Here is a 24,933-nt window from a genome sequence, read left to right as displayed (position 1 = left end):
CTTTAACCTGATGAACCCCAGTAACTCAAATTTGGATAACTCAAACTCCCACGCTAACTCCAACCATGTCTCATTTCCCTTGGATTTGACCCCACTTTTCAGTCATTTTTACTTGGTTAACTCGAACTCAGATAACTCGAATTCCCAACTAACTCCAACTAAATTTTGTTTCCCTTGATCAAAATTTACCCCGATAACATGAATTTCTGATTCTTATAACTCGCCACGGATGCTCATTGAGATATCCATTAGCTTTTCCTATCGTGTGATCAAATTCTACCACTAGAACAAAGACTGGAGCAATTTGATTTTAATTACTACAATGAACAGATCACGTATTTGACAGTTATTTACCAATCATAAGAGTCATACCGGATGTAGTGACTTTGCTGTCACAAATCAGAAGCAGTGTAAAGCAAATAGAGGCATTAGCAGAAAGAATCCTCCACTGCATTCATTTTTTGTGCCCAGGCAATAAGAACTTTACGGATAATAGAATGACCCCAACGCAAAAGGGAACATAAATTGAGTGTATTATATAAACTAAGTTACATTTACAGTATTGCATTGTCATATGAATGCATAATCGTTACAGTACAGTTGTAGTTACAAAATGTACTATTAGTTTCTCATGAAATAAGTTTAATTTGCACTGTATTGTATACCGAAGTGCTGAAAATCAATAAACTATTAATTATTAACTTGGAAACTTGAATATTTTAATCGACCCCAATAACTCAATACCCCACTAACTCGAACAGTTTTTCGTTTCCCTTCAGAGTTCGAGTTACCGGGGTTCTACTGTATTACATGTATTTCTTAGTTTTTTAACTTTATGAATTTATTTTCTTCGGAGATGTTAGCATGTTTTTGCTACCACGAAATTCGAAGTAACATAAAGATCTGGATTTGATTGATTGGTTGATTGGTTGATTGATTGATTGATTGAGTGAGTGATTGATTGTTCAGTACTACAGTGTAAATATACAAATTTTATTCTACTGAAATTTGAATATTTTGGCCCCCAGGATTTTCACACTCAGCAGGAATCCTAGCAGGAATCCTGGAAGGATCCCACCAGAATTCCACCAAGACTAAATTTGCCCTAAGAAAAATGTGCAGTATCTTCAGCTGGTGGCCAGTTCTGGTGGGAATCTCACCCTGATTCTGGAAATTAAATCTTTGTTAGAAAGTACAGAAGCTTAATTGCCGCAGTCTTTCGCCCTTTTGCATACTTCTTAGCTGGACCATTACATAATGGACCACTTTAACAACGTCAAACGATGTCACACAATATAAACAATTTTTTGTATTTTTTCATTGACAAAAAACCTGCACCTCAATACATGTAGGTCAACTTATTGCATTAAATTTAATATACAAAGTATGTGCCAAGTTACATAGGAATCCATTGCAAATGCATGGAAATATCAGACTCCAAATTTCCCAATTCTTATAAAGAAATGTACATCAGTATGCAAGGGGGCAACTGGCATATATATTTTCTTTGTAAAAGTTGGCAAGTTTGGGGCCTCAAATTTTCATGCAGATTCTTATAAACTTCCCATATTTGCTACATGTAACTTAGGCATACATGTACTGTAATACAATTTATCATCCAACTGCAGCGAATACCATCCAAATACCAGTACAAATATACAGCGATATTGTACAGTTATTTGTACAGTAGAAAACCTGTTTGCCATATAGGTCGGTGCGCACACGCAAAACTGTCACACTCTCCCTCTTTCACCAATAGATTTATTGACTACAGCAGTTGGATAATATATCTCTTATTACACAGTAGATGTTTTGGTGTGTTAAGTATCACTATATATTTTTACTAGTTGTTTGTTTTGACTCGCCCTACGGGCTCGTCAAAATACAGCACAACTCGTAAAAATATATAGAGGATATTACACGGTGGCGAGAAGATATGAATTTTATGTTCTTGTGGCAAGAACAATATCTCACAAGTGAGCGCAGCGAACGAGTGAGATACTGTTCTTGCCACGAGAACATAATGTGTAATGTTCTTTTTATTATATAGACATACTGATGACGGTGTTTTTGACGATTTTCCAAAGATTTCCGAGCACTTTCTGAAGATTTCCGAAGATTCTCCAAAACTTGTCCGAAGGTCACAGGAACATTGCCAAAAATTTTCTCAAAATTTCCAAAGATTTCCAAAGATTTCCGAAGATTACCAAAGATTGCCAAAGACTTTCGAGGAAGACCCGAAAATGTTTCGATCATACACCAACGAGTTTAAGCACAATTTGAAAATACGCCACTCAAGTCCCAGATGTGGTTTCGTATGAATTTTACGAGTGGTGTATTTTCCAGTAAAACACTTATGTCTGTATAATAAATAGAGGATATTACACGGTGGCGAGAAGATATGAATTTTATGTTCGAGTGGCAACAACAATAGCTCACTCGTTCGCTTCGCTCACTCGTGAGATATTGTTCTTGCCACAAGAACATAAAATTCATATCTTCGAGCCAACGCGTAATGTTCTTTTTATTATATGGAGACTAAATATTGAAACCAATTCAACAAAAGCAAAAGGCGGGAATCGTGACGTCATTGAACGATACAACACTCACAAAGGTGACATACGGAAAATAGGCCACTCAGGTCCCGGATGAAGTGGCGTATGGAATCTACAAGTGGTTTAGTTCCCAGTAAAACACTCTTCTCCATATAATAAACAGTGATACTACACACCAAAACATCTAATAAGATATACAGGTATGTACACAATGTACGTGTAAATCGAGAGGTGAAGCTTATTTTTTTAAATCGGAAAGGTTAAAGCATGACATCGTCAAATTGATTGATATTAATTTTCATCGATTATTTATCGATTTCACGATTGGTCAAGCCCACAGCCGACCAAACAAATAAAAATCAACCGCACAGAGTTCTAAATTGGGTAATAATGACACAGCACACACTGTAAGCCAATGGGAAAAGCATGGCTCGCATGCAAATACCATCTTATTGAAAGCGAAAGCTAAGCTTATTTACTCTGTGCATTATAAATTGCGATTGAGCTTTCATGCACTTCTGTCAAAAACAACATGACCCATCAAACTAGCTAAAATATCAATATCAGTCTTACACTAACCTTCCTAATGCAAAACGAGCTAAATATTGTTCAATTAGTTCCCGAAATTAAGTCAAGACTACATGATGACATAAAGCATACCTCAATGGCGTCCTCAACCACCGCGGCACTGGATCGCAGAACCACCAATCTTGATGATGAGTAACAGTGCAGTCTTTACATAACAAGATTAACTATTTTTCTCATCTGGGGGCACAAAAAGAAGCGCACTGAGATTACACGCCGTCTATAAAAGTGACAGCAAAGCACCTCGTCGCACTTGGCAGGCACGTCAAGGAATTCACGGCACGCAGACGCTCTTTGGGCACAGACGCTCTCACGCAAGATTGCATGACGAGCCCAAAGAGCGTCTGCGCAAGAGGTACCTAAAACTTTGGAAAATTAAGGTGATCTTATCCCCAGAAAAATTAAGTTTTCCCCGAGACCACATTCTGAAACATGAACATTCAACATCTCTGAGCATTTGCAAAGAAGTATTTTGAAACGATTTTGCTCTTTCTAACAATCAAAAGTGCTCACAAGAATGGGTTCATGTAATTCAATACATTTCAACTATATTTCATGATATTTTAGGTGTAACGTTGTGTACAGTGAGAATTCTACATTATGGTCATGAACATTGTTTTCCTTGATCAGCATAAGAAGGAACATAAGAACCTGGAAATTAACTTTCCCAGCATTACAAAGTTTGAAACCCAACCGTGGATCCTCATTCAGCCGGTAATATGTTGATCAAATTGCCAATAAAAGTTCAACTTTAGCTAACATATGTTGCATAGTCAGCCTTGATATCAGTTAAGTCTTATAATCAGCCATGGATATGGTTAAGTTAAATCAATTTCATCAATTGACAATTTTAACTGGGTAGGCAAATCGGCTAACGATCAATGATCGGAGCAGGAAATTGATAAATCGACAAGCGACGTCGCGCAAGAATTTGAAGCAAAGAAACTTTGGCCAAGAAATCTTGATTTTCTGAAATCTTTATCGAATCTTAGATCTACTGCCATTCAAAGACGGCGAATGAAAGCCAACAAACTCTAGCTTATACTTACCAGTCGTCCGACTTAGCGCACTGCTGGTAGACGAATTAAAACTGAAAGCGACAAGGAAATCCATCACGGAAAGGCGAGTCACGTGATTCATTAAGAGTTCCTCGTTTCCAAGTCCTCTCTGTGGCAGCGCTATATTCCAGAACGCTAGGGTAACCCACAGTTTTCAAAATAACTACCGAAAATGAGGCTGTAAAGCGCTCTTTTCCCTATGTTCAGCCGGGCAAAATCAAACGGTTTCAAATAACGCCTTGTACTATGGTTGCCGAAAAGTAGCATAATTCGACGAAAAATATTTTCATTCGATAAATGACATATTTTCATTCGCTAAAAATATTTTCATTCGATAAATGACATATTTTCATTCGCTAAAAATATTTTCATTCGATAAATGACATATTTTTATTTGCTAAAAATATTTTTATTCGCTAAATGACATATTTTTATTCACTAAAAATATTTTCATTCGATAAATGACATATTCTTATTCGCTAAAAATATTTTCATTCGAAATGACATATTTTCATTCGTTAAAATATTTTTATTCGATAAATGACATATTTTTATTCGTTAAAATATTTTCATTCGATAAAAATATATTTGTTAGATAAAACCGTTTCCATGCTCCTTTTTGCATTCGATAAAAACTATTTTTATTCGATGTTTTTTTCATTTGGTGAAGATACTTTCGATAAAGTCACGTGACCCAAGGAGGCATGGCCACAAAGCATTACGACACGGTTACAAAGCTTCCCGCCATTATCCAAAATCTTTAGGATATGTCTTAAAATGGCGACAAATCTAGACCTAGATGCAACAGCAGATGCAATTACTTGGAATGATTTTTTTATATTTGCTGAAAATATACTGGATAGATGCGAACACAGTGCCAGAATTATAAACTTAGAGTTCCACTCAGCGGCCCTGCTTTTCAATTGTCTTGACCGTGTACTCTCCGTTCTGCGAAGTGTCCTTGATCAGAGTGAGGATCTATGTTGTAGAAACAATTTACTGCAGCTCTGCGATTGTTTTTCCGAAATACATCAGTTCTGGTTTGAGAGGATGACTGAAATAGGTAGGAGAACAGTAAGTCTTGTCGATTTAGGATCGCGTAGCGTTGCACATACATCGCAACCTGGAAGACCAAAGTTCGTCATTGCAGAGGAACTTCTTGAAAATCTTAGAAGCCTAGGGTGTACCTGGAATCAGATTGCACAGATGCTACGAGTATCAAGATGGACTATCTATCGTAGAGTGGAAGAGTATGGGTTGGGCTGCAGCAGGTGGTCAAATATAAGCGATGACCAACTCGACGAGGTTATTCGCGGCTTTGTATCTCGACATGGAACGACAACTGGACAGTCGTATTTGTTAGGGTATATTCGATCTCTGGGCCATCTCGTACAGCGTGAACGCGTCCGTGCAGCAATCAATAGGGTTGACCCTGAAAACAGTGCTCTTCGATGTGCAACGGTAATAACAAGGAGGGTGTACAGTGTAGCTTGGCCCAACTCGTTATGGCACATAGATGGGCATCATAGTCTAATACGATGGGGATTTGTAGTCCATGGCTGTATCGACGGCTTTTCTAGAATGATTACATTTTTAAGATGTTCAACCAACAATCGGGCAGATACAGTCATGTCAGCCTTTCAGAGGGCAGTACAACAGTTTGGTGTGCCTTCTCGCGTAAGAGGTGATCATGGTGGTGAAAATGTAGAGGTTGCAAGATTTATGGTTCAAGAAAGGGGCGAAGGAAGAGGCAGTTTTATTGCAGGGCCATCCACAAGAAATCAAAGGATTGAGCGTTTATGGAGAGAAGTATTCCGTTGTGTTTCTTTTTTATTTTATGCCGTTTTTTATTCTTTGGAAGAGAGTGGTTACTTGAGTGTCAGTAACCCTCTGCAGATGTTTTTACTACATCAAGTGTTCCTTCCACGAATCAATGTTGCCCTTGATGAGTTTACAAAAGCATCTAATTTGAGGCCAGTACGAACCGAGCGCAACTGGTCACCTGAGAGGCTGTGGGTCAATGGCATGCTTAATCGACAAATGCAGAACGAGGCAGTTACCCAAGATATGATAGAATGGTATGGTACTGACCCAGAGGGCCCGTCTCCTTTGCAGGAACATGGATCTGTTGAAGTTGAAGACATCGAGAATCCTTTCCCAGAAGAATTGTTCGAAGAATTCAGACAGCTAATTAATCCAATGGCTGAATCTGGCAGCTTTGGTATAGACATATATTTGAGTGCCCTTGAGGCTTACCGTGAGTTGCTTGAGTAACTTTGAATTTTCCTCTGACAACCTGTAAGTCATACAACAGACCAGCAACATGCTGAAGTTCTTCAACTGTATAATGCAGGCTTCTAAAATTTGGAAACGGCACGTTTTATGTGCTAAATGCAATCTTGAAATAAAAAGGAACATGTAACTACTTGTTGAAGTTCAAAATAAGTTCATTTTTGATTGACCTAATTTTTTAACCAAACTGAACTAATTTTTTCTTGTTTCAAAATTGTTATGTAAATGAACATGATTCAAGCAAAAAATAATACTTAGAACTGGCTACAAAAATTAAACAATGACTAAAATTAAAACAGAACACGTACATTTACATCTGTTTCTGAGTAATGTTAAGCCAAGTTGATAATTTTACTGCAGTTTTCCTTTCAAACTAGACTGAAAGCATTCATTAGCTAATTTTAATGAAATCCTTGTTTACGTTTTTTTTTCTTCCACAATAAAAGGCAGTTGTTGGGACTCGACTTATCTACTGTAAACATTGTTTTCATCCAATTGCTACTTGAATTCCCATAGACCACGTTGGCAGCAGAAAAGGGGATGGGAAAAACAATATATACAGTAAGCTTTCAGTGGTGTCCAGACTGAATGTGCCTCGCATTAAAACTCTTGTAGCAGCCACAGCCAGCATGTACATGATACTTTCCATCTAAAAATATCAATGTTGGGTATGAAAAAAGGAGCAAAAAGTGTAATAATTTATTTCAAGTATCACCTGTCAATGGCAACCTAATAGTAACTAACATTACAATAAAGAAACAGTTTTGCCTTGAAAAAGTCCACTGAACATGAGTGTTTCCGGTTGCAAATGAAAACAGGAGCTTTCAATACAGGCTTTCTATGTAAACAGTTTCAACTGAGCATACTTTGTAACTAGAAGTATTATTTTCATTCATTTTATATTTTTAGTAGTCTATTGCCCACAAACTTATCAATGACAGGGAATATTGATTAAACGTTACAACTTTGATACAACTACATGCATAAACTAACCCAACGGGCATGCTGTTTAATTATAAAAGCACTTGGAACATGCATGCTTTATCAAGTGGATATCAACATATATGGAACATCAATAACAACTTATTCTTTCATAATTTCCATTTTTTAAATAACCAAAACCAAAACAGTTTGTGAATATTTTCCTTTGTTTTTAAGATGTCAACAAAAGTTTCTAGTTAAATTCTCAGACACTTAAAATTTGCCAAAGCCTTCACCACCATAAAGGAGACTTGTTAGGCAAGATTGCTTGAAATCCTCATAGCAACTGTGGGCTACTGGTAGAGAAATAGTAGAAAAACAGGTGCTGGCTTCAAGTAGTTTCTTGGAAGGATCACTGTTGTATGTCACTTCAAACTGATCGTGGGAGTGCAACTGGGTACTACCAGAAATAAACCTTACCAGGGTTTTCACAATAGACTTGCCTGTGTTTTCATCTGAAATAAAATCATATTTCACAATTAACACCTACTGGGATATAAAAGCATACATTCAGTTGCTATGGACATTGCAAGATTTCAGCAGACTTACCACTGAAAATAACTAAAACAGACACAAATATAATCATGTGTTTATCCATCTAAATCCTGTGGAAAAGACAAAAATTACTTGACCAAAACTGGAATGAAAATGAAGTACACTGCAGCAAGTGCTGTACATGTGCAAATTGACGAAGGGCATAGTAAGCTTTGTTATTTATTTCTTAGTAAGGAAATTTGTTGGAAATACATTGTTTTATGAATAAAAATTGCTTTGTTAAGCTTCACATTTTATGCTGTCATGCAGTGTACTTCACTAACTTTTGGCAATATCTAACCTTTCAGGGAAGATGATTCATCAATGAATTTGTAGAACCATTCACATGCTAGCTTCTGTTCTGCAGACCTGGTGTCATGTTGACCATAAATGCCTGTCCTCGTGCGTTCTTTCACCATAGTTGCATCAATGTCAACGTCATCTTTGGTTGGAAACACTTCCTTAGAAATGCTTGAGTTTTCCCGCAGTATTCTTCCTAATCCCATACAGTCAAGTCCTTTAAAAAAAGAGTCCATTGCCAGGGTCCTTGTGATGATAACCTCTGCTGTCATAAGGTCTTTGATTGCCTTGTCCTTATTCAACTTGGTAAGTGGCACATCACTGAGACCATGGCTTACAATCTTTTCTTCCAATTTCTCTCTGTCATCAGCGGTGAGTTCCTCCAGGTCATCTTTGCTAAGCACCTAAACATAATTTTTTTTTTAATTAAAGTTAAAACACCTAGCTTTTTAATTGATCCAAGGTCTCAGGTTTCCTCAGGTGTTTGAGTGGCAATCAATAGAAATGTATCAGGTCTTCAAGTCTATTACAGGATAAAAGGAGAGGAAGTCTTGCCTTTGTGGTCAGTAGCGTTTAGATCTGTACATGAGCCAGGATTTCATGTCTAATTTCTCGTGTTCACAGTGTAGTGTTTTTTGCATTGAGTCAGTGTTTTCCTTGAGCATTAGTGTTTTAAGAGTGAGGACTCTTCTCAGAGGCTTTTTCTGATGGGTGACTGTTTTTCTCCCCTCCACATAGGGGGTCATGACTTATTTGCCAGGATTTGCCAGCCATGGTAGTGGTCTCCATCTAGGAATGGTTGAAGCTCCTGAATGTCTCAGGCACCCAACCTCCACTTTCCAAGGCAGTTGTCAAATAGTTATTGTAATAATTTATGAAGGTTAGCCTCAAAGTCAATATTGTGATGTCATGTTTGCCATAGACCGTGGCTAAGTTAACTATATTTATTATATGGCTAGCTCCATGAGCAGACAAGATGAGCCAAATCCTGTGCTGTGATTGGCTACCAGAGCAGGCAAGATGGAGTAATTTGGCAGCTCTGGACTACCTGCTGCGTCCTGCGAGAAAAATTTCCCCGAAAACCATATGATAAATCCTTTATTCATCAAGCTATTTCAGTCAAGATGGCTGGATATTGGCCTCATTCTTTTTTTGCAAGTTTATGGACCTTGACTCCATCTCGGTCCATAAACACACAAAAAAAGAACTTGGCCAATATCCAGCCATCTTGACCTCACCCGTGGTCAATATCCCATATATATAACTGTATAGATTAGCTGCCCAAGCAAAGAAAGACAGAAAATTAGAAAATTGCATTCTCCATTCTTGATCTTTCAGGAAAAAAATTGTCTACATAGTTGAAAAAGTGCAATTAAAAATTAAAATAATCTCACCTTTGATTCAATAATATTCCTGAGCTCAATGTCAGGAAGATCTTCAGTAGTGACAAGTTGTTCAGCCTTGGTAACTGAGCCAGTTTCAATGTACTTGACCACAGCGGGAGAGAGACCAACAAAACCATCACAACCATGTAAAACACTGTGAGCAACTATTTTACCTGCGATTTCAAATAAACCTTCAGAAATAGCATCTACACCATAGAGTGGGACCAAATGGCCTTCAGCACCCCCAAACAGTTGCAAATTGTATAAGGGATCAACTCTACACAGACTCTGAATAGCTTGGGAAAAGAACTCTTTCTTAGGTCCCCCCATGTCAGCTCCTAGTTCTCCGACAAAACAAACATCTGGCTCTTGTCTGAGATTAAGCTTTGGATTCTTGTAGATGCACAAAAGCTGTCTCACAGATGAGATTTGCAACCTATTAAATTCTATGAATTGTCTTCCTCTTTCCACTTGTTTCCTGTATTCCTGTAGTGTAGATTTGTCAAGGCCTGAAAAACAAAATAGTAAAAAGGTTTTCATGCTGTTACAACTTTAATGTATATATACAGTTCTGTACATGAATATAGTTAATTCATGCATGTTGTATTCCAATCAAATTTAGTAAACTAAAGCATAATAAATAATATCAACATTTCCTTCACATTATCAACCCTTTACAACAGTATGATTGCAACACTGATATACAAGCAATGCCAAAACCTTAATATTTGCATTGCTGAGCAAGCAAAATAAATAAAATGATGATTAAATTATACGTCATCACGTGCAGGTCAATTAGAATAATCAACCAGGCTGTCTGGGAGGGACTGATACTGCCTTAGTACATCACATATCATGATGAATAGCAACAGTCATAACAATCAAAAGTACCATTACATTAAAACTTACATGATGTGCTATCATCATTGCCAACACCAAGAATCTCAGATATTGCATCATGAATTGTTGCTGATGCCATAAGAACTTCCTCAAGATATGCTTTGTCATGGGTGGGAAACATTTGAGTTAACTGATTAAGGCAGCTTAGGCTGTGAGAGGGACTGAAGGATGGAACAGCACATGATGGGAAGGTGGACTGTCGTGTATTCTGCTTACACTGAGGGGCTGGATGTTCTGTATCCATCTGATTTTGCAGGATGGCCAAAGCTGTAGGATCATCAGGTGAAGTTACTGCTGACAGAAAATGGTGGTATACATTGAAATAAATTACCCTTACTAGGAAAAGGTTTCTGCAATTACAATAATGTATAAAAACAAAGTATAATTCTGTGGACAAAAGAGACTGGAATAACAGCATACCTTCTGTAGAGATGTTGGTAGATCCACCATCACTTACAGAGTGGCAGTCATACTCAGAATGCTACAAAACATAACACAAACGCTTTACATATACATCTCTATATCAAACTTGATACCATACAGTTTGCTGTCAATTGTCTTCTTAGACCTCTTTGCCCCTTGTGAGGCACAGGGCTTCCACTTGTTCCATGCTATCACATGTACCTGGCTGTTTCAATATAAGCTACATTTTAGAATAACAAGGGTTTAAACTACATGCTATGTCCATTTTACTATTATTACTTATGAATGTAAACTGTATGGTATACTGTTGGCATGGCAATAATAAAAAAAAGACTTATACTGTATTGTTACCCATACCTCAGTATTAGAGGACATACCACCTTTTTCTTCTTGCTCTGTCAGATATGACAGTAGCCGTATGTAGATCTTTCCCTGTCCACAGAGGTTTTTGACATGCTTGAAATCCCACTTGTGTCCAGTGGCTACAAATGGAACCGAAACTCTCTTGGACTGCACTTTAACAAACTCGAAGTCATCAGGTTTGATATCATGTGCTAGCTGCTCAACAGCCTGGACAATCTTGGCCCTAACCGTATCTTCCGAGTCCTCTGTGGTGAAGTCAACCTCAGCGTGCCCCAATATTTGGTCATTAGTTAAGTGATATGTATGTTCATTTGAGGGTGCAAGAACCAGAACTGTTTTGCAAAACTCTTTAACAGCTGGAACAGCATATCTCTTCCTATCCAGACGGGGTCTTTTAGGAAAGCTTGACTTACCATTACTCGTCATGCTATTTGATCTCATTATGTCTCTTGCTCGATTAAGAACTTGCTGATGTTGAGCTAAACGCTGATCCTGACTACTTCCAAGTTGTTGTGGTGTCTGTGGTGCGACTATAAAAAACACACGAACTTTTTGTAAGTTGCAGTAGACTTCTGTAGACTTCACTAAAGAGCGACTTTGTTCGCTGCAAGGTATCATTTAAAAATTACTACATTGGCACTCACTCCGTGCAGTCTGAGGACAATTTCCAGTATTTCTGATGGCAAAGTACTCACTGATGGCCTGCCTCACTTCACTCCGTATGATCGAGCGATTTAATTCCCTGTTTCCATCCATCCTCTGCATTTTGACAACATAAAATATGGCCGATGGCGGGAAGCTTTGTAACCGTGCCGTAATGCTTTGTGGCCATGCCTCCTTAGTCACGTGACTTTATCGAAAGTATATTTTATCAAATGAAAAAAAACATCGAATAAAAATAGTATTTATCGAATGCAAAAAGGAGCATGGAAACGGTTTTATCGAACAAATATATTCTTATCGAATGAAAATATTTTAACGAATGAAAATATGTCATTTATCGAATAAAAATATTTTTAGCAAATAAAAATATGTCATTTATCGAATGAAAATATTTTTAGTGAATAAAAATATGTCATTTAGCGAATAAAAATATTTTTAGCAAATAAAAATATGTCATTTATCGAATGAAAATATTTTTAGCGAATGAAAATATGTCATTTATCGAATGAAAATATGTCATTTATCGAATGAAAATATTTTTAGCGAACAAAAATATGTCATTTATCGAATAAAAATATTTTTCGTCGAATTATGCTACTTTTCGGCAACCATATTGTACCAGCTTCGCAATAAGAGTTGTGCTTTCATCTTGTGGCATCCAGTCTCGTTATGATTAGCTGTTTTTGCTTTCATCAAAATTCACTTGCGCAACACGAAATACGTCATCACGAACAGGGATCCGGTGTATCACGACAGATTTTAAAGATCATTATATCCACATGATTGATCCATGGCTGATCCAAGGCTGCATGCAGGGACCAAAATTTATTAAATAAATGTAAACTGAACATTTGTATCACAGCCAATCCACCCGGCGGATTGGCTGTGATACAGTGGAAGTGACTTCCACTGTATCGTAGCCTAGCGCCTGTGAACAGCCTAAAAGAAACTGGCTGAGAGTGAAGTCGGGCGCTTTCTCTTCGCCTCATCCTCGACTAGAGAGTCTAGAGAGCCTGTTCACAGGCTAACTGTATCGCAGGGTTGTAAGCATTATGGGTATAGGGACCTCCTGGTGAGTGTTACACTTTTCTATTAAATATTCCTCAGCAAAAAAGGCCTTGAAAGAGTCAAATAGCATTGCTGTAAACGTACGATAACTATGAAATACCGTACGTCCATAAACGATGACAAGTAACTCTATATGATCATTTGAATTTATTATGTAATTAGCTTTACAGACATGTCTGTGGGTACTTCTGTGGGTGACCCCTTATTTTTTTTTTTTTTTGATGGATCATTTTCTCTACCGATTTTCTACGTTTAGTGAAAAAATGGAGAAAATGTATTGATTAGAAGTTTGAATTTTTTTTTGGCAAAATGCATCATCGAATTCCGTTCTTTTCAGCTCTTCGTTTATCTGTGCGACAGTTTCAAATGCCTCTTCAAGGGTTAAGTTTTGCGAAAACGTTAGCAATATTTTGGAATTATTTACGCAGCAGACCCACGTCTACAAAATATGACTAAGATTGTTTGCCTCCGTTGACTTAGCTTCGATATTTTTAACTATAAACCCCTGTAGACCGTGCTTAATTGCGTCAGGCGCCAATTTTCAAAATCAGGGTAGTTTTCCACGCGCCTTACCTCTAAAACGAAGTCAGTGACCCCCTATTTTGTTGTTGTTGTTGTTGTTGTTGTTGTTGTTGTTTCTTTGTTTGTTTGTTTGGTTTTTTTTTTTTTTTTTTTTTTTTGCATTTCTGACACAAGTAACTCATTGTCTGACTGCAGTAAAAATTGAACAAAAACCTATCGACTGGAAAATTTTCGCGCGAACGTCCTTAATAGAGGTGTCCATTGAATGAAGGTATTTTTTAAAACAAATCTGGGGGGGGGGGAGGAAAATAGGACTTGTGTTGCTGTCCGCTTAGTAGAGGATGTCCGCTTAATATGCGGTCCGCTTAATACAGGTTTGACTATATTATGAGACTGTTTGGTGAAATTTATTTCAGCCTACCGCGAGGGTCTTCAAGAGGTTTTATGTGGGTCCGGCATTCGATTTTGTAGGAAAAAGAAGGCGAATTTCGGGATGCTAATTATGAACAGCTGGACACGGGATTTATCGATTTTACGAAGCGAGAATCGAACGATCTCACTTTAAAGAACCGAAATTCAGGGAAATGTACAAGGAAAATCAAGCTGTCATCTTGCTGAATGACGGAAATAGCTAAGCAGTGACTTAACTATAACGTATCTATGCGGAACATATTTGGCTGATCGTGAAGACATTTATCATCTTTTTGTAGCCTTATGCTCTACTCACAGGAGCGAAAAGGATGAGTGTGTTGGGTGGAGAGAGACTTCAGCCAGTGCTTGGGTTTACTGTGAAGGAATCGGGACCTGTATTGAAAAGAATCTTTCATATTGAGGTGAGGAACTACCGGGATTGGAATTAGCCGATAGAAACCGTCGGGATTACGGGATTGAGGGAAAATTCTGGTCGGGTCAGAGAGATTGAAGAACCCTATTAGGGACCCTCTACCAGATGATGTATTCAACACGGTACTGTGCTCCAGCCTGGACACTTTACAATTGATAATAAACTGCTTCACACGCACGGCTAGCTACTATAAAGTTTTGAAATCACTTGTAATATACACAAGCTATTCATAATAAGCCACCTTGCATTTTTTTGCTTAGCTAGGTAGGTTTTCAAGATAACAATAGGTCATGTCACATTAACAAGACTAACAAGGTGGGAAAACTATATTATTTTAAGAATTTTCAGTTTTTTTCTGTTCAGATTCTGCAAATCTATGGCTCACAGAAATTTAACCTTTTCGTCTCGTATGACGTTTGTTTTCGTTGTGAATAAACGTCTACTGTTTTTGTCCTCGATCTCTGTTGCATTGTTCAGAACATCTCGTTGAACTGAAACGAATATCACTCCTAAATTGAAACTATAAAGAGCCACTCCACACGAATTTTTTGCTTTTCAACACACTAATTCTTTAATTATACCGCAGGGCGACAGATAATAAATGAAATTCATTTGAAAGCTTGACTCCTGGCCTTTTTCATGATATCAGTCGATAGTTTCTACATTTTTAAAAAATCACAAGTCGTGAAAAAAACAGTGTCATGAACAAAATTTGCGCACGCCCATATTGAGAAGACCTGATGAAACCTTTTCAAGAAAAGTTAGAGTTGTAATATCCTTGCATATACTACGATACCTTTGTATCAAAACGGACACCTATTTAAGCAGTTTGTCTTTGACATTACATTCTTCTCAGTTTTTCTCGCAGAGTGTTAATGGTTGCTTCTTGTTCTTGTTGTTTTCGTCTTGCTTCCTCTATCTGAGCTTGTAGTTCTCTTTGCTGTCGTGAATATTTCTCCTTTTCTGCTGCCGTCCTTTCCCTTGCTGCACGCACTGCAGCTTCTGTCTGCTCTCTTTGTGACCGCATCTGTTCATCTTTCATACGTTTAAGCTCTCTTTCCTCTTCAATGTGTTCCTGTTCCAAGAGAGCAATCTGGTAATAATATATAAATTAGTGAATACTTTGAGGACGAGTTGATTAAGGCATTCACTTTCGACAAGAAAACTTCTGGCAATCTTCGATTGATATTTAAAAGAAATAATTATAAATCAGCTCTAAACCAGTTTGCTCAACTTAACTAATATTCTTAAAGCCACGTATGTCTTAGATTAGAAAACTTAAAACTGTTTCAAACCTATTCCCTAATCAGCTGCCCGAGCTAAGCGCGTTCATGTTTAGCTTCCGTAACATAAAGTGCCATCTAGAAGCAATGCTACTCCACCCCCTTCCCCTGCCCCCCCGGATCGGGTAAAAGCCCATTGTAGATTACCTTTCCCTCCCCCTTAGCAATTATAATAGACAACGCACCTCCTCTCCATCTTCTTACAATCTTGAACTCCTGAACATTTTTTTACAATGACAATGATAAAATATTGGTCTGATGGTATCCTTGTTTAGAGAGCGTCCCATTTTTGGTCTATTTGGTGAAATTATAAAATTGAAAATGTTTCCCGACTGTCTAAACACGGTAAGACGTTATTCAAGTTCGTTTCACCAAATCATTCAATAGTTTTGTCCTGGGTTAGGGGTAAGTTTTTTTTAGCACAACTTACCCGGTCTTCAATATCCTTTCTGTTTTCCGCCAAATGTAAGTTTTCACGCTATAAAATAAAAACAAGGAAACTGTAAGTGACATGGAATTATATTGCATTCATTTTTAATTGCACTTATAAGGCAGCTGATCAGGTTACTCAAAACAACTCACTTACTTATTGTTTAACTTACTCTGATTTTTTCTGTCTCTTCAGCCTCGGCTTCTTTCGCGGCTCTCTCAGAGGCGATTTGCTCGAAATACAACCTTCTTGTCTTGAGTTGAGCTAGATGTTTTTTCATCTCCTCTGAGTGTTGCTGACGTTTTGACAGAAAAAGGAAAGAAATTAGCTAAAATTTTGTCACATGAAACAAGAAATATTCTGCTCTGTTTTGTGTAGACATTATATCCAGGCAAGAAATGATTAAAGATAAGTGAGTTACTCCACCATTCCGATTTTAATTCAGCCCAAGGTAGTCTCTTTCAAATTATTTCTAAACATGGTACCCAGTTTTTCTCGCGCATAATGTTTCTACGCGCGTTGCGTGGATGTTTTCGCGGAGAATGAAAAAAGTCTAAGGTGCTTGGGCTGTCCACGTGACCAAAATATGCGCCACAGAAATGGCCCTTTCTAGACCCTCCTAGAATTTCTGAAACTGGGACTGATCTGAAAATACCTTGGGAGGGCTTACCTTAGTAATGCGACCTACATGGTGTATAAACTACCCTAAACTTCATCCCGACATTTTGATTCAGGAGCGACAGCCACTTACACTGTTTCCGTTTTTGTTCCTGTTGTTCTAAGTGTTGTTACTGTCGTAGTTTTTTGTCTTTTAGCCCATAAAATGAAATCACATTTTTAAACCACAACTTGTTCAAGAGTGCTTTCTTTCGGACTTAATTTTCCTATGTTCTGTTTCAACAGCCACGCGTAACTGTAGAAGGGACGCCGAGGTCTTCCTCCATTCCATTTGTCTTCAGCAATAAAATCCTCTTTGCTATTCAAACTGTTAGGCGGACGGTTCATTATGAGACGGAGCTATAGTCAGGAGGATGCCCGTTTGAGCAATCTTCGAACACGCCAAAATCTATGCATCCACTCTAAAATAACATTCACCGATACAATAAAAAGCTAAAGGCGATTTTGTTTGATTCAATTTAATATCTACTGAACTGATTATCAATTTTGTTACATCAGAGAGGACTGCCTTAAATTGAACATTTTTGGTGGAGTTAATCCGCGCAATATTTAATATAATCTCGTATTATTCTATAAAGAACTCAACAAAAATACTCTCCATACCAGTTCGTAGATGTATGCCAAATTGAAGCACAAGTTCTTGGAGCCAGCGGCCTGTTGTCTGAAGTCACAATCAAGTTTGTGATAAACTGATCTCAAGCGCTCTTCAAGAACTAGGAATTCGGTGTTATCAGCATCATGGAGGTCTTTGATCACAGGGTCTAACCACACCATGCGTAAAGTTTTCATAAGATTACTACACTGCTCCTCTGTCAACTTGTTATTCTCCCTCAACAACGCACTCTCAGACTCGTCTGCGAAGTTCTGAAAACCAAACAAACAAACAACTTGAACTCGTCAAGTGACGGTAAAGGATTTCAACCAGAGAGATCAAAACCTGCAGTCTTGGCAACAAAATCGCCTTTCCTAATTTCAAAGACTTCATGATTACACTTGATGCGTCCGAAATTTACTTATATTTTTCACAACAGGTAATAAAACGCGCGTATGCGCTTCAAATAAAACAATCCAAATAATATTTATTTATAAAATTCAGGAAAAAATAGATTTATGAATGAAGAGCAATGCAGTCATCATCATCATATCATTATCATTGTTAGTCGGTATGCAAGCATAGCGCATGTACTGCATCGACAAATCTTGGGAACATAAGAGACATGATCCGCCAGCTAGATACAGATCAGACCCAACTAACTAAGCAAAATAACATTTGCCACATACTAGCCTTAATTCTATGATACGTGCTCGTTATATTCTTGGCCAGTGTTATTTTTATTTGGTATGAGCAGACACCAAATAACAATTAATTACCGCTAACTCCTCCATGTAAAGCCATCGAGCTGTCACTGTAGTGTCTTCTGTTTCACTTTCAAAAAACGTTAACGCTTCAAGCAAGTGGTCCTCGTGAGAACTGCGAATCTTTTTATCATCACAAGGAAGGCGAACTCTTTCCCTGAATTCCTTCATTCCTCCTCTGAAGAGGAAAATCAGTAATAAGAATTAATGTCTCGACCTACGTAGTAAAAAGGTTATTGTATATGTCATGGCGGTTGTGTCTCTGACATATCATCTGATGCAAATAACCCAAGAGAGAGCTAGGACGAAATCGAACGTTTATGATTGACATGAGACCCAGGCGATGAGGTTTACATAAGTATATTCCGGAAAACTCTTTAACTCCCACGAGAGTTTGGATCATTCATCCTGCAGAGCAGGCGGTGTAGCGGGGCAGAGGGCGAACGCGATAAAGGAGCGCGCGAGAGAGACAAGGAGTGCGAGAGAGAAGCAAGGAAAGAAAACGCTTGTAGATATACTATATTTTATCCTATACATCTCGCGCATTGCGTTCTGTCCCGCCATATACAGCGGGCCTGCAAGCTGTTGCGATTTCTGCCGTTCTCTTGAGTCAGTCGGCTCATCTTCCCACTGAACAGTGATTGGTAATCGAACCTACTGATACAAAGAGGTCATTTTCTATCTTTACTTTCCAGACAATTTGGAATCTGACGCGTGTGTGTGGTGCTGTGTTTTAGCGCGGTTTTCACTTGAGTTACTGCGCTACACGATTGGCTTAAAAAAAAACTCGCGCCAATTTTTCATCCAATAAGAAGTAAAACCAAAACCAGTCGTGACTCGCTCGCACACGTTTTCCCGCGCTTTGCGTCACTAGCATGAATTTACTTCGAAAATTAATGGGTTCACTGGATTGTCTCTGTCATTTCAAGTCCTTTGTGACTGGCCGAAGTGATTACTTTGATATTGGTTCTACGACACTCAATTGATAACAGCTTTATTATTCAGTACTTACTCGTAAACCGCTTTAGCATCGTTCAGTGTCTGAGTACATTTTGTTGTTGTAAACACGTCCCATGCACTCTGAATAACAGGAACTGCACCAGGAGAGTTAGCGGCTCTGACATACTCCTCCACTAGGGTTGCTAAGGCTGAGGAGAAATTAAATATCATAAAAATATTACAAACATATGATCATCAAATTTCTATTGGCACTTTCTCAATCTTGCTCCAAGAATGAGAGTGGGATTTTAAGACAAACAGAATGGCGTGTTCGACGCGCGAGTGCGATCGTTTCTTCGTCATTTTGACTCGCGCTTCGCGCACGTGATGTTCTGAACAAACGCTTGTTCAGAGAGAAAGAAAGGTAGAAGAGCACTGATTAACTATAACTGTTTATCGATGCGACATGGTTGATAGTGGGAGTTGACTGTAGTTGTAACCAAACAGTTAGTGACGTGGTTTTGTGTTGATGCTGTTTGCGCGGAGCCATACTCACCGGGAACATAAGGTACTGTGGTGGAATTTTTTGTACTGCTATCGATGCCGTCAATACACTTGATGGCAATTATTTTAAGTGATCCTCTCCCTTTACCAAGCATATTTTTTTCTTTATGGGAGGCGGGAGGCGCGGTGGCCTCATGGTTAGTGCGCTCGTCTCCAAATCGAGCGATCCGGGTTCGAGCCCTGGCCGGGGACACTGTGTTGAGTTCTTGGACAAGAAACTTTACTCTCACAGTGTCTCTCTCCACCCAGGTCTATAAATGGGTTCCCACGAACTTAATGCTGGGGTAACCCTGCGATGGACTAGCATCCCATCCAGGGGGGAGTAGAAATACTCCCAGTCGCTTCATGCTACAGAAACCGGGATAAGCTCCGGCCTAGTGGGCCACTTGGCTTGTATGCAGACTTTGCCTTACCTTACCTGACGTAGCCCCTTCTCCCTACATTCCACCAGCGCCTCTAAGTCATAAAGATGAACGGTCCCTAGATAAGTGATTTTTTCATCCGTTTATAGGGCTAAAATCGGGTTGGTGTAAAATAGTTCCATTTCTCCTCAGATCGCATCCAGCATAATTGAAGAAATCTCAAATATAGGCTGGGTCATTGTCATAAAACCACTTGACAAGCACGATGAACTGGCAATACCTCCAGGGTTCTAAATTAAAGTGGCGATGTTGAATGAATTGTTTATTATCATAAGGCCATTTCCAGATCTAAATCTCGGTACAAGTAGTTTATGTGCGCATTTTTAGAATTATCTGCTTTACACTGAAATTTGCCTGGCTACACAGCAGTTAAGCGAGACGGTACGACCACCTGGCTTTATACAGGAGTTTTGATTTAACAGAAAATAGAAAGTGTTTTGACCAACCTTCTCCAGTCACGACTCCTTGTCCACTAACACTTCGTTTTGGACTCAGCTTGGTACGGAGCATCTGTTTAAAATCTTCAACTCCTTTCTTGAAAGAGACGTTTATCTCCCCCTGTCTCCCCTCCTCGGTTAAGTTTTGTATCACTTCAGCTTTTGATGACGGTGGGCAGAGGGGAAAGGCGTCGAAATCTGGAAAAAACTTGAGGATGTTGTCGACTACTTTTTGAGATTTCTCACTTGGCCGCCCATGGGCATTGAAAACCTGTTTCAGATAAAAAGTGGATACTGCTCACTTTGTTTCTGTTTTCTTGCGATTTTTCCAGCCGCAATAAACAAGAGGAGATAAACGGTGAGAGTTTTAGTCCCCTATACCGCGTGGCATGAAATTTTCGCGGGAGTTTAACTTCCTGGATTTTGGATTTTTCGAGTTTCGCGTGAACAAATGTTCTCAAATTTAGACTTCAGACTTTACTCCTGGGAATAATATTTCGCGGATTTCATGTACGGTACTTGAAAGTAACAAAAACGGAAGCCATATTACCGTAATTATTGTACAGGAAATACGGCAGGTCGTTTTCGTTACACTACTTGCAACCAATTTCATTGAAATTCAGTAGTGTAAATAAAAGGAGTAAATCTTCGTGGAATTTTTTTGGGCGGGAGTTTGTTTTCACGGGATTTAATTTTCGCGGATCGATGAAAAATCTGCGAAATTCGCGAAAATTAGATTCCACGAAAATTTCATGCCAAGTGGTATAATCCTTGTTCTCATGGTAACCACTCCGTAAGTTTTAGCTGCACGTAACCTATGATCATTTCTTTCTCCGCGGCGGTGGCGCAGGAGAGAGAAGACAAAAAGAACGCCTGACAACAGGTTAAAGTTACACGGAACGATATGAATCGCCGAAGTGACCCTTAGATTCCTTGCATGTGCTATTGTTACCTTTTCAAGGAAATACGTTCTGAGGTTTTCCACACCTTTGGGCAGACTTAGTAGAACATCTCTGAGCAGCCACACAAAAGAAGGAAATACTTTCCGAGAATCCTCGTCGGCTAATGGTTGTCCTGCAATCACTTGGATTCGCTGGGAAATGTTGATGATGTGACTACAACAAATCAAGGAATCTAAAAATTATTATTCCTTCTTATCTCTTATCAGAAAGTAAAATCTTGTAACAATGCTTAACAAGCCTTCTCCAAACCTTGAGGTCGCTGCGACTTTTAAGACGCTTCAGGGTTTTCTTTGTCTACTTATAATTAACAAATAGAGCACTTTTTCCGTGTTTACATAGCCTCATCTAAACACGAGGAGGGCTGGGAGAATTCGAGACAGTTATACAAACCCGAGAGGAGTTTTTGCATTACTTCCGAGAATTCTCCCAACCCCCGATTGTTTAGGTGGGGCTATGTAACCATGGAAAAAGTGCTCTATTGCTTTCACAAAATCATTCTCAAAAATACGCGCGAATCTAAAACGTCACAACCGTGTTTACATACTCTCAGCTAAACACACCCATCGACCAATGAGAGCGCGCGTAGTAGCTCAGTTATTTTACAAATAGAGATAAGTACAGTGTCCCTGAATGGATGTTACTGGGTTTTGGACAATTTCCTTCCTCGAGTCTTCGTTCCTTACTGTGCAATTTAACAGGAAGTTCGATACTTTCCTACTTCAAAGCAGAACATTCAAGGCCGCATGTGTCCTGACCGCTGGTCAAGGGGAACGAATTTCGTTGCCTTGGACGTTGGTTAGCGCATGAGTAACAACCAAGAGATTCTCTTCATCGATCTCGGTCGAGCCTCGAGGTCAGCCTGTAATTTCCTCATATGGCAAACTGCTCCAGGGTGGACTGGGTAATAGTCCAGTCTGAGTTAACCGAGACAACTGAATCTACTAATGTTTCGAGGAGAATTTAGACATATTAATAACAAAATAATTCTCAAGAGCACTGACGAAAGGAAACTGATAGTTATGATTTCTCAGTGAGCCGACGAGCGCGCGTACACAACTACATTTTTTTTTTTTGACAGAAAACTCAATCCGAGCGTTATTGCAAGAGCATGAAGTTTATTACTACGTTGAGAAATGATTTTTCTTAAATTTATTAGTGAACGTACATGGAACAGCATCTTCTATTTGGTAAATAATAGAAGCTCAGTTTCATTTGTGATGTAAAAGGATACTCAAGTCCTTCCAAATCAGTTCGCGTAGGCACACCAACAGAATTGTAGATCAACACAGAACTGAGAAGTACGCTCAGTGTGAATATGGTGTCATCATTCCTGCCTTCGGCTCCAACGGCGTCAGTTCCCTCGGAATCCAGTAACACAACAGTGAACTCCCGGCCACGTTCATCTACGTATTTCTCTGGAACCACCCACATCCATATTCCCATTGTCTCGGGATCAAACGAATGGCCCAGAGGAAAGACGTCCCCTTGGTCGAACGCTCTGCTAAGGATGTACGATTTGCCCCTTCTGCATGGCCCTGCAATTGACACCACGCAGACTGGTCCCTGAATGGCCTTGAGTTTACGCAGTGCCGCATTCACCAGCTGAAGTCCCGTGCGAGGTTGGCTTTGGTCACGTTGGAAATTCCCGGATGTCTCATCCCAATCGCAGTTGTCTGGTATACACAATGGAATAGCTGCCATGTTATTTCTTGACCTTCTTTTAGGTAAGATTTCTGAGAAAGGAAAAAGATGCTTTCGAAATGGGCAATTTCGACCATATTGTAGACTTTCTTAGAAATTTCCTGTGACTCTAATTTATTCTTTTGCCATCGCCAAAGTCGTGGAGTGGGTGAGTGGGTTCAAATGTCGTGACTGTGCCCACCCTCCCCTCCCCTGCCCCTTCCAACTTAACATTTTTAAGTGTGTATATACAATACCTGCAGTTAATTCCACACATAATATTTAAGGCTAGGGTAGTTTTACCATTTCTGTGGGTATTTTAAGCAATTAATTTTGTTTGAAAACATTAGCAAACTCAGTAAACTCGAACCAGTGTAACAGTAATCTTCTAATTCTCTGATTTTATCAGTAAAACATATCGCTGGACCTGGACTTGCCGAGAATCTCGGAAATCTCGGGACGAGTTTGGATATGTTTGGGTTGTCCTCTCACGCCTTTGACTCGAAAAAAGTTGCAGATATTCTCTGCCAGCTTTATTACTCCCTCTGCTACCTGAAGCAATGAATTATTTTTACGGCCTCTGTCAAGTTTACATCTTCGGAGACCCACAATATGGCTGCGCAAGGCGCAGTCCGGTTTTACTTCATCGCACTCCAACAAAATGGCCCCAGGTATCTTTACCCGGGGTTTAGTCCGGTGCGCGTAGTAGTCGTAGTGTGATACCTTCTCCAGTATCTTCAGAGGAAACTGAGTAAATGTCGATGAACCAAATCACCGAAGAGTGTCCTGTTTATCATGATCAAATCTACGACGATATGGGCAAAAGAGCCCAGGTTCAAGAACAGCGGTGATTCAGCAACATTTTACAGCAATGAACATGTTTACCAGAGAGAGTTGGTCTTGTTGTGCTGACATCGCTGGTCAACATTGAATCCTCAAGGTATTTCTAACTGAGAAGTACCGTGTTAAGTTAAATATGAAATGTTAATGGTCGGATTTTATTCAGCGAGTTTATAGTTTCGATAATATTTTAGTTCCGGTTTACTTCCGCGTTCAGCCATTTACATGTAGTGTTAGCTGACATGGAATTGACCGAAATAACTGTTTGCTACGTCCAACCTTTTGTCAACGTCCACATCAAAACTACATCTTTTTTAAATCGTAAATTGATGAAGCCACCAAAGGAAATTGCGAAAGATTTATCTCCAAAATATGAATTGCAGTGCAATGAAAACGTAATAAGAATTTACAAGTTTGTCGGAAGCGAATTTTATAATTTTGTCTTTGTTATGTTCGGTCGTTACTCGGCTAAATTAACTGCGTTTTTCCTTTAGTAGCTGCCTTAAGTTCGACGATACAAGTCCACAAGAAGGCAAAATATGACATGTTATTAAACTGAAGCTCCTAAATTTAAGCCTTGATATTATCGTAGATTACTGGGAATATCGAAAGGTTTATTTCAAAGTTGTCAAACGAACACACCCGACTTAACAGTATAAAAAGCAGTTATTCAACTTACCTTTGTCTAAATCCTCTAACTAAAGCGGCATATTATGCCCTCGAAACCGAGACTGAAGAAAAACTGTTTGCAATGAAGAAGCTTCCTTCAGAATCTTTGCTTCGAGTGTACAGGAGATCAAATTCTCAGAAAAGTCCCGAATTATGAATAACTTATGACAACATTTCATGTCACGCTAGAGCGGCAAACG

General features: G+C 38.9%; 4 protein-coding genes and 1 long non-coding RNA gene across 8 annotated transcripts in view; 2 read left to right on the top strand and 3 right to left on the bottom strand.

Annotated features, from left to right (window-relative positions):
- LOC145500848 (uncharacterized) overlaps positions 1–2,892 on the top strand; it is a 57,770-nt gene extending 54,878 nt beyond the window's left edge. Inside the window, exon 2 of the long non-coding RNA XR_014051156.1 lies at positions 1,194–2,892. This is a non-coding gene — a long non-coding RNA (uncharacterized LOC145500848). The remainder of the gene's footprint in view (positions 1–1,193) is intronic.
- The window catches only part of LOC145500758 (NLR family CARD domain-containing protein 4-like), an 82,120-nt gene extending 77,683 nt beyond the window's left edge, over positions 1–4,437 (bottom strand). For both annotated transcript variants that reach the window (XR_014051141.1, XM_081480284.1), the window contains exons 1-2: positions 4,190–4,437; positions 3,216–3,320 (exon numbers count right to left, since the gene is read on the bottom strand). The gene's annotated coding sequence lies outside the window, so the exon portion shown is untranslated. The remainder of the gene's footprint in view (positions 1–3,215; positions 3,321–4,189) is intronic.
- A 395-nt stretch (positions 4,438–4,832) lies between these two features.
- LOC145500529 (uncharacterized) lies at positions 4,833–6,640 on the top strand. The gene has a single exon (XM_081480057.1). It carries the CDS (start codon positions 4,976–4,978, stop codon positions 6,470–6,472), a length of 1,497 nt encoding a protein of 498 aa, XP_081336183.1. The 5' UTR covers positions 4,833–4,975; the 3' UTR covers positions 6,473–6,640.
- A 166-nt stretch (positions 6,641–6,806) lies between these two features.
- On the bottom strand, positions 6,807–12,219 carry LOC145500609 (uncharacterized). 3 transcript variants are annotated; one of them, XM_081480131.1, is made up of 5 exons: positions 11,011–12,219; positions 10,600–10,881; positions 9,700–10,199; positions 8,307–8,709; positions 6,807–7,926 (listed from the first exon to the last, which is right to left on the bottom strand). In XM_081480131.1, the coding sequence occupies exons 2-5, from the start codon at positions 10,832–10,834 to the stop codon at positions 7,685–7,687; spliced, it is 1,380 nt and encodes a 459-aa protein (XP_081336257.1). In that variant the 5' UTR covers positions 10,835–10,881; positions 11,011–12,219; the 3' UTR covers positions 6,807–7,684. The 3 variants fall into 3 exon arrangements, with proteins under 3 accessions (XP_081336257.1, XP_081336256.1, XP_081336255.1); XM_081480130.1 differs by having other exon boundaries at positions 10,600–11,906; positions 12,021–12,219; XM_081480129.1 differs by having other exon boundaries at positions 10,600–12,219.
- A 1,709-nt stretch (positions 12,220–13,928) lies between these two features.
- Positions 13,929–24,850, bottom strand: LOC145499702 (guanylate-binding protein 1-like). Its single transcript, XM_081479229.1, has 10 exons — positions 24,744–24,850; positions 22,776–23,277; positions 21,535–21,697; positions 20,592–20,853; positions 19,233–19,368; positions 18,236–18,398; positions 17,468–17,728; positions 16,359–16,481; positions 16,187–16,234; positions 13,929–15,566 (listed from the first exon to the last, which is right to left on the bottom strand). Exons 2-10 carry the CDS (start codon positions 23,243–23,245, stop codon positions 15,315–15,317), a joined length of 1,878 nt encoding a protein of 625 aa, XP_081335355.1. The 5' UTR covers positions 23,246–23,277; positions 24,744–24,850; the 3' UTR covers positions 13,929–15,314.
- Positions 24,851–24,933: the final 83 nt, after the last annotated feature.

Source organism: Orbicella franksi, chromosome 10 (assembly GCF_964199315.1).
Source record: "Orbicella franksi chromosome 10, jaOrbFran1.1, whole genome shotgun sequence".
NCBI classification, from domain to species: Eukaryota; Metazoa; Cnidaria; class Anthozoa; order Scleractinia; family Merulinidae; genus Orbicella; species Orbicella franksi.
Note: the sequence above shows the minus strand (reverse complement) of the source record. Positions and strands in the feature narration are given on the sequence as shown.